At 42.3% G+C, this 9,857-nt stretch overlaps 1 protein-coding gene across 1 annotated transcript in view; it reads left to right on the plus strand.

Annotated features, from left to right (window-relative positions):
• The window catches only part of Spag17 (sperm associated antigen 17), a 237,311-nt gene that overhangs the window by 220,767 nt on the left and 6,687 nt on the right, over positions 1–9,857 (plus strand). Inside the window, exons 46-48 of the mRNA XM_050157515.1 lie at positions 2,535–2,595; positions 5,653–5,797; positions 6,907–7,060. Of these exons, the coding sequence (XP_050013472.1) occupies positions 2,535–2,595; positions 5,653–5,797; positions 6,907–7,055 (355 nt within the window). The 3' untranslated portion in view covers positions 7,056–7,060. The remainder of the gene's footprint in view (positions 1–2,534; positions 2,596–5,652; positions 5,798–6,906; positions 7,061–9,857) is intronic.

Consider the following 9,857-nt stretch of genomic DNA (forward strand, 5'->3'; position numbering starts at 1 on the left):
GGCAATCCATTAGTTTCCCCCCCCCCATGTTTGCCTTTCTGGGTCTGGATTATCTCACTCAGAATGATTTTTTTTCAAGTTCCACCCAATTGCCTGCAAATTTCATGATGTCATTTTTTTTTAACCACTGAGTAATACTCCATTGTATAAGTATACCACACTTTTTTTTTATTCATTCTTTGGTTGAGGGGCATCTAGCTTGTTTCCAGGTTCTGGTTATTATGAATAATGCTGCTATGAACGTAGTTGAGCAAGCGTCCTTGTGGTATGATTGAGCATCCTTTGGGTATATGCCCAAGATTGGTAGAGCTGGGTTGTGAGGTAGATTGAGTCCCAATTTTCTGAGAAACTGCAATACCGATTTCCAAAGTGGCTGTACAAGATTGCACTCCCACCAGCAGTGGAGGAATGTTCCCCTTACTCCACATCCTCTCCCACATAGGCTGTTGTTAGCATTTTTGACTTTAGCCATTTTGACTAAGTGTCAGATGTATCTCAGAGTGTAAGAGAGTATCTCAGAGTCACTTTGATTTGCATTTCCCTGATAGCTAAGAGTGTTGAACAGTTCTTTAAATGTATCTCGGTCCTTTGAGATTTGTCTGTTGAGAATTCTCTGTTTAAATCTGTGCCCCATTTTTTTTTTGCTTTGTTTTGGTTTTTTTTCTTTGTATTTTGATGTCTAGTTTCTTGAGTCCTCTACCTATTTTGGAGATCAGCCCTCTGTCCGATGTGGGGTTGGTGAAGATGTTTTCCTATACTGTAGAGTGTTGTTTTGTCTTTTTTCACCGTGTCCTTTGTCTGACAGAAGCTTTTCAGTTTCAGGAGCTCCCATTTATTAATTGTCAGTCTCAGTGTCTGTGCTACTGGTGTTCTATTCAGGAAGTGCATTCGAGGCCACTTTCCACTTTCTCTTCTGCCAGGTTCCATGTAACTGGATTTATGTTGAGGTCTTTGATCTACTTGTACATGAGCTTACCATTCAGCATTTTAAAGATGTTACCTCTTTGTGTCTCGACCCACAAGTTTTCCATTGGACAACTGATAATCTAGAGATTATCATCTCTAGAGAATTCCTTCATTTGGGGCTGGACATTTTTGTCTTCGTTTCTCTTAAACTTCTTTTTTGTCTTTGACTTTGAAAAGTGTTTTCCACACTATTTCTGCCCGGTTGAGGCAAAGGGAAATAATAAGCACAATGATAATTTGAGTTATAAAGATCTAACTTATAATTACTAATAAGCATCAACTCACAGTTCAGTTTATTCATGGGTCTACAAACATACCTGGTATTTTTGACCCTTCTGAGATCTTCTATATTAGGAAACAGGGTGATCTCTTTCAAGGTCTTGTGGGCTAGAATGAGGAGAGGGCTCAAATTCATAAGCACTAACCAGGTCATTGCTATCTCTACTATGTCTGCGAACTTCACTTTATTGAGGTCACCAGAGCCACGTAGGAGTTTGTTTGTTTCTATTGGATCAGTATACCATAAATCTATGCTCAGGCCACTCAGAATTACAAAGAGTCTTCAGAATGATGTGTATGGTGGAAAGGCTGCCATCAAAATGGAATATTTTGCTTGCAGAGTTATTCTTATATAATAACAAACCCTTTTAAATGCTTATGAATCAAAAATGGAAATGAAATAGTAAAATGGCAGAAGCATCCAGTTTGTCACCCTTTAGATGAGGCAAACCCCAACTTCTGGGATGCTGGCTCCCTGAGAACAAAACATGGTGAAGGCACTCGGTACTAGTTAAGACCTATTTTTTTTTCTTCTTTCCCTGTTGTGACCAATGAAATGGGTGGGAGGAAACAGAGTTAACCCTAAACTAGTAAAAAAAAAAAAAACAGTCTATGTAGACCTCCAGCAGAGTTTCTGTTTTAGAGATTTCATCCCACTGCTTGTTGGATTCAGCCGTGATGGCTGGGCAGCAAAGCTGCTGGTAGAGGGTGGCAGTCAGTGTAAAGGCAGACTCTCCTCTGCAGACTGTTCAGGCCTCTTATCCTCAGGCAGAGCCCACAGACCACAGGTAGGAAAAGAGATCGACAAGCAAGCAGCGCATACAAGCAAAGAACTTCTCAAGCCCTTCATCATTTCCTGATTTCCTTTGGTCCCTCCTCTCCCCCAAGCATGCAAACCCCGCAAGTCGCAGGCAGCCTGGCCCCCATGCTTTGCTATTCCCCAAAGCGCTGTAATTCTGTAACTGCATGGCCTGGCTATCAGCGTTCACATTAATACTGACAGCTACAAAGGTGTAAGCCAGCCAAACCCTGGCAATGCTCCGCCTGGGCCCATCGGCAACCGGTAACCAAGTGGGGGAGTACAGGTTGGCATCTGCTTCATGTGGATGAGGACTGTCGTGAAATGGGTGGATCACAAATTCTTCTCTCAATGGAATATTAAGGTCTTTGGTTGTTTAGAGATAATATGGACTCCCTGGCCTCTAGATTAACACCTTCCTGATTTTATAGTATCCGAGTTTCTTCATTGCTTGTTTTTATAAATCATCTTCCATTTTTCTTCCTGGTAGGTTTAAAGTGAAGCAGCCACCACCTAGCACTGGACTGAAAGTGACATATAAACCCGGGCCTGTAAGTCCATATGTTATTGAGCATGTGTGTGTGTGTGTGTGTGTGTGTGTGTGTGTTGCGCACGCATATGTGAGTATGTATGTTTCCATCACAGTTGCCTTTTATATCATTCTGATGCCGAGATTAAATCATGAGTAGGTTTAATGTTTCTAGTTTCATCAGGAGGACCCTAGATTGGTCTCCTGTGTGGCTCTATGCCATTGTTCCAGGGAAGAGCCATGACAAAAATGCTCAGAGTAGAAAGAGTTTATCTTCAGCTGGGAACATGCCCCTCACTTGTCCCAGGCGTACAGTCATGCACAGTCATGTGAAAATGACCTTTTTAAAAACTGAATTCGTGGAGAGTTGGCTGGGAGGTTAAGAGTAAATGCTGTTTTTGCAGAAGACCCAGGTTCGGTTCCCAGTACTTACTTGGCAGCCCTCGTGGCAAATATGTGTGTCCATGAACAAAGCCTGCACACTCATATCCTGAAACAAACATATATTGAGAAGATGTCAGATTCTCCACAACATAAAAAAAAAATCAAAGCAAGCCTTTCTACTGTTCTGCGTAGTAAATCACATTTTAATCTGAAGACCAGGTCATTCTAATAGCGAGGTGACTCTGGATCCACCTTTCTAACTAGTAAAAACTCAGTGTGTTTTCTTTGAAGCTCACCGTGCTATAAGGGTATTTCTTTCCCCTTTCTGACAGTAGGTTTTGGCTCTGACAAATATATATATATATATATACATACATACATATAGTCTTCTGCCTATGTAAATCTAAGCACTGTTCGGTTTGGTTCGTTGCCAGGCCAAAATGAACGTGCGCCAACCCTGGGTAAGCCGCACTGTGGCACCACTCCAGCTCTCTGTGGAATTTCATCACTACCCAGTCCTGATTGGTGGGCTTCGGGGAACAAGCCCGGACCCTCAGAAACAGTCTCTGGGTCTGCTCCAGCATGTGCACACATACACTGTTGAAAAAAAAATGGAATGTTTTCAATTCTATTATTTATAAAACTATATTTTAAATTTCCATTTGAATCTAATTGCTATCCATGTGATAGTTGTGTGATTTATTTTTTTCCAGAGAGCCCTTCCCAAGTCTGCTTTTTAACCCACCCCCCATAGAGGCAGCTTAGAAACATAAACATCTCTCCCTCTGCAGGCTAGTGTGCCTTCCAAGAACAAGGCAAGCAGCTCAATGCCTTGCTGAGACTCCTCACTGTATCTTGGATCTCTTTGTTGGTACAAACCTCTTCCTTGTTTTTAGACCTAAGCAGCATGGCATCTGCACTTATTCTGTCTCCCTCTGCTGGCCCTGTCATGCTACACATCCTATATTAGAATCCTGGAGACCAAAGGCAGGCAAGTCACCAGGTTTCTTATATTACATCCATATCTGTCTTAGATGAAATTTACCTTTATCAGCCAGTAGACAGAAACTCATGACTAACACTTGAGAAATAGGATGAAAAATAAGATAAATAAAAAATTTTAAAAAAGACCTTAAATGTAGCCAGGCAGTGGTGGCACACGCCTTTAATCCCAGCACTCGGGAGGCAGAGGCAGGCGGATCTCTATGAGTTCGAGGCCAGCCTGGGCTACAAGAGCTAGTTCCAGGACAGGCTCTACCAAAGCTACAAAAAAACTGTGTCTCGAAAAAACCAAAACCAGAGAGAGAGAGAGAGAGAGAGAGAGAGAGAGAGAGAGAGAAGAAGAAGAAGAAGAAGAAGAAGAAGAAGAAGAAGAAGAAGAAGAAGAAGAAGAAGAAGAAGAAGAAGAAGAAGAAGAAGAAAGAAGANGAAGAGAAGAGAAGAGAAGAGAAGAGAAGAGAAGAGAAGAGAAGAAAAGAATAAAGAAGTAGGGTGGATGTAAGGACGTGACTTAAGGTTTGGGGGTCAGAGAGTGAATTGTGGATCTCAGTAATGAGATCTCAGTTGAGAAGTCAGGGATAAAAAAATTTCAAGTGTCCTCTACACAAAGCTTATGTTTAAGAATACAAGAAAGAGAAGTTTGGAATCAGTTTAGGAAGCAGGAGGAAGAGGGGCAGTGGCGACAGAAGAAGAAATCAGGAGGGAAACTATGGGTACCGCGGCAGTTTCCCTTCACCTCCAACAACCTGTCATTTGGCACTCCCCAGACCCCAAGCAGCACTAGTTTGTGCCTTTGTGCCCTTCAGTCTGAAAGGAAGCCAGGCTTATTCTGACCCAGTGCTTCAGAAGTGTCTCTTGTGATCACCTGGCCCTGTGTTTGGAAGTCCGTGGAGTATCAGGCAGGGATGTCCACATGGGAGAGCAAAGTTGTGTTCTTCACGGCTTCCAGGAAGCAGAGACCGAGAGAAGGGGCCAAGGGCACGCCCTCGATGACCTCATTTCCTTGCAGTAAGCCCACATCAGCTCTTGTTAATGCAAGTCTTGCTGATGCCAGATTTCTGGTGTATGGCCTTTGACGATGTTCCAGCTGTACACTCTAACACCTTCAGGCGTTTGTGTTCAATCCCATTCATTTCATGGATTCTACATAATTCTAAATAGTTCTGTCATATGTCCCCTGACCCACACTTCTGGGTTACAGAAATGGGACCACTGGGGTGACAAGGGAATAAAGAAAGGACAGACATACAGACACGCATACAGAAAAGCTGGGATCAGGTGGGCCATAAGGTAGTGGCGGCAGCATCACCAGCCTGGAAACACAGCACATTTATCTACACTTCTGAATGGAAAAGGCAGGTTTATTTATTGCGTATAGTTGAGTGAGGAGGTAGGCTTAGCCACTCCTGGTCTTGAGATCTCTACAGAAAACATTGTAAGAATCGAAGCTGCTAGAGATACCTTCTTCACGCTCTGTCAACACTCACACCCTGACCAAGGGTCAGCAAAAGGCTCTGCCATTCCAACGGGCTGTTTGTGGCAATGATACACATTTACTCAGGACTTCACCCGGTCCTCACACCTAATGCTTCTATTAATTAGTGCCAAACTGATGGACGAGAAAACTAAAGTTTAGAGAATTATTGTCTAATATATTGTCCACATTAGTTTTCAGCCAGCGTTTGATGTCTTCCAGGTGGCTGCCGGTTTGCATGCAGAGCTGCAGGTAGAGTTCTTCGCCATGGCTGTTGGAGAAGACAGTGCCAAGGGGTCAGCGCACATCTCTCACAACATCGAGATCATGACAGAGCGTGATATTCTGTTCTTACCCGTGGAAGCAAATATCCTTTAAGGCGCACTTTTTGTAACCATGTCTAGTGCAGAAATGAAATGAATTCGGAAGGCATGAAAGCCAAAGTGTCCGTTAGTTCTTTGCTAGGCCAAGAACTATACATAGGATGGCAATAGCAGGTATGGGGGACAGGAAAGGAGGATGTGGGGTAAGGAGGAAACAGCAACAGCTGAAGTGGGACTTAGTGAGACAGATGGAAAGACACGATTTAAGTCCACTGTAGAGTCAGAAACTGAACTGCGGCTCTCAGTAATGAGATCTCTGCTGAAACATCATAGCTGGCAACAGAAGATTTTGAGGAGTCCCATGTCCTCTACACATAGCTGATGTTTGAGGGTATGGGAAAGAGAATAGTGGGATCTGTTTAGAGAGTAGAAGTAAAAGGGGGGGGTAAAGAGACCAGAGAATGTTACCTTAATGATACAACCATGGGAAAGGCTTTCTGTTTAGTGTAGATCGTTTCTAGGCTTGAGAACGGAGTGGGGAAGCATTTAAAACATGACTAAAAGTAACTAAATATCCGGGAGAGGACAGGAGAGGACGCAAGAGTGGTGAAGTGCTAGCCTTGGCGAGGGGGGAGGATGAAGACACTTGAGGATTGAAACACTGAGATGAGGTGAAAGCTGGGAGACCCATCGAGCAAGCTTCGTTTTTGTAGCAATGGAAGCGAATTCCCTTGTCCATCTATTCTTTCAAAGGTGTCTCTAATAGGCAGCCACTGTGTCCACTTACCAGTTAGACACAGGTAAGAAAACGGTTCGATTCAAATTTTTATTTCCTAAAGATGGCTCACAGTCAGTGTCCCAAAATTGAGCCTATCCCTACCCTAACGGCATGAAATCACCTTGTTGGTAAGGTCTGGGGACTGGTGGGGACAGTCTTCCACAGACAGGCCAGGACATTGGGAGGAAAACTCACTGTGGAAAAAGAAGAGTTAAAACACAAGGGTCCAACTCATGTACCTAAGAGTTTAGCTTACAGAGAAGGGTACCTGCCAGGAACCAATGCTACTGGAGACTAAGATTTTAAAACATCATCTGGGGCTGCAAAAAAAGATCATTTAACTGTGAAGTTCATAGTCCTTAATGAGTCTTTTACTAGTTTTAACAAGCAGTAACTATGACAATCGACCCAAAGACTTTCCCCAAGGAAAAGAAAACCCCATGGTCTACAGGACTTCCACAATCTCCTCCTCCGCACTTGGAGTCTTCACGTCTCGCAAGTCCACGCGTCATCGTCATCGTTAGGATCTGTAAGCACTGAATGCCATTTTGTCAACCACTCCCACCTGACCTCAGCGCTCTCAGACTTCAGGCTTTTCCCTGATGTCATACAGCCCCACATGAAAGCGTTTTCAGAATCGACCTTTAAATCAGCTGTTTTCTAACATTTTCTACTCAGGATTCCTTTCAGAGCTGTGTTCCTGGTCCGAAGGGTTTTATTTACAAGGGTAAAATGTATTAATACTTACCAAAGAAGAATTAGAACCGGAAGATTTTAAGTTTCTATTTGAACAAATAGTGAAGCCACTATGTACGATACTGAGTTGCGAAGCATCGCTTTCTTTTGCTAGAGAAGACAGATTTATCTCGTTCCATTTAGGAAATTTCAGCACATCATACCAGGTGGTGATGATGATCACGACAGCAGCATGCTAGAGCAGATCCGATTCCATCACAGTGCCCCCTGAGGCAGACAGGAAGTGGTCAGGAAGGGTCCAAGAGCGGCCGCCAGTGACTGACTTCCTCTAGCAAAGCCCCACATTGGGAAGTTCTCACAGTCCCCAAAATAGCACCCCCACCATAGGCCAAGCAACTAAATCGTGATCCTCTGAGGAATATGACGTATTAAAACCATGACATTCCATCCTTGCCATCCAAATATTCAAGGCCACCTCATAAGGTAAATGCCTTTATTTTCCCCCTTTTATTGAAAGTAGATTTTTTTTTTTCATATTATGGTTTTCTACTCTTCCCAACTCCTTCCCACCTCCGGCCCCATCCAGATCCTTTCTGTCTCCCGTTAGAAGACACAGAAGCTTCTAAGGGTCATAATGAAATACAGCTGTCCCACTGGAATTGGACTCGACAGAAGGAAAAGAGCCCAGAAGGCACAAAAAAAATGAGGGACACACTTATTTGCACACCCAGGAATCCCATAAAAACACTAAACTGGAAGTTATAGCATTTACTCAGAGGACCCGGAACAGCTGTGCAGGCCCTGCACATCCTACCTCAGTCTCTGTAAATTTGTATCTGCATTGATCATGTTGATTTAGAGGGACTTGTTTTCTTGGTATCCTCCATCCTCTTATATTTCCTGCTGTCTGGGGGTCCTGCCCCCAGCAGCACGGGGCTTTGAGAAGAATCCATTGACTCGGCATAAGCTAGACTTTTCTATGTGAGGGAGGTTTAGGAAAAGAAACATTCACAAATTCTCTTGATCCTCTGTTTTCTCAGGTTCTTTCCATGTTCTTTCTACTGCATACTTTTTTTTTCCCTACAGCTTATATACTCCAACCAAGTTTTTCAGGCAATGTAGGAATTACAATGTAATTACATTGTTTTTCAATTGATTACAATGAATACAAAACAAACAGTAAATGACATGTTTTCCATCTCCCTTCCATGATTAAACATTTTATTTATGACAGGTGAAAAACAAATTAGTTCTTGGGATAGCCAAGAACTTGTTATATCCAAGCTTGGGATATCCCAAGAAACTTGTTATAGATCAACACCAAGTGGGCAATCAGAGTGTTCTTGCCAAGTCTCTTACTGGCAGGCTACATTTTGTAGTTACAAAGAAAGGGCCAATTACTTTATTACTTATCTTGAAAGGTAATCTTCTACGGAACCTTAAAGGAATCACAAACCTAAACTTTTATATATCAAAAATCTACCAGCTCTTTTTTAAATCTTTAGGGTACATGCCCACTCATTAATAGTTGTTTAAATCAGGAGATTGAGAGCAGAAATGGGTGTAAGGAATTAGTTATCACCTTTGGTCATCAACCAATCCTAGCAGGAAAGGCACAAAGATAATTGGGCGGCTCTGTTCTTGTTCCCTGACCTTAACAAGTTCCACATTCAACTCTGCGCCTTTCTAAAACTTGAGATTGTTGTCTTTTTTCACCTCAAAACTATTTAACAAAAGCATCTTCGTCTAACTTTGTTATTTTCAAATTTCATTTTTTAAAAAATATCTGAGTAGAACTCCACTGCACAAATGTACTACATTTTCTTTATGCATTCTTCTGTCGGGGGTCATCTAGACTGTTTTCATTTTCTGTTATGAATAGAGCAGCAATGAACACGGTTGAGCAAATGTCTCTGTAGTAAGATAAAGTGTCCTTTCGGTATATGCCCAAGAGTGGTATAGCTGAATCTTAAAGTAGATCGACTCCCATCTTCCTGAAGAAATACCACACTGATTTCCATAGTGGCCATATAAATTTGTACTCCCACCAGCAATGGAGGAGTGTTCCCCTCAGTCCATATCTTTGCCAGCATGCGCTTTCACTAGTTTGATCTTAGCCACTCCAACAGGTGTAAGATGAATCTCAGTAGTTTTTTTATTTTCATTTCCATGATGGCTAAGGATACTGAACATCTGTTTCTCAGAGATCTGAGTTTCCTGTTAAGAACTGTGTTTAGATCTGTACTCTTTTCTAATCGGGTTCTTTTCTTGATATCTAGCCTCTTGAGTTCTCTGTGTATTTTGGATATTAGCCCTCTATTTGATATGGAGTTGGTAAAAAAAAAAAAAAAAAAAACTTTCCTTATTCTGTGGGCTGCCACTGTTTTGCTATGCAGCAGCTTCTCAGTTTCACGAGGTCACATTTTCTAATTATTGATCTTAGTGTCTATGCTAATAGTGTTCTATTCAGAAATCCTTTTCCCATGTCAATGAGTTGAAGGTTATCCCCCACTTTCTCTTCTATCAGGTTCATGATGTCTGACTTTATGTTGAGATATTGGTGTTTACGTTATACAGGGTGGTAAGTATGGTTCTATTTGGACTCATCTACATCAGATGACCAGAACCAT

Source organism: Alexandromys fortis, unplaced genomic scaffold, assembly GCF_014885135.2.
Source record: "Alexandromys fortis isolate MF-2015 unplaced genomic scaffold, M_Fortis_MF-2015_v1.1 scaffold_78, whole genome shotgun sequence".
Lineage (NCBI taxonomy): Eukaryota > Metazoa > Chordata > Mammalia > Rodentia > Cricetidae > Alexandromys > Alexandromys fortis.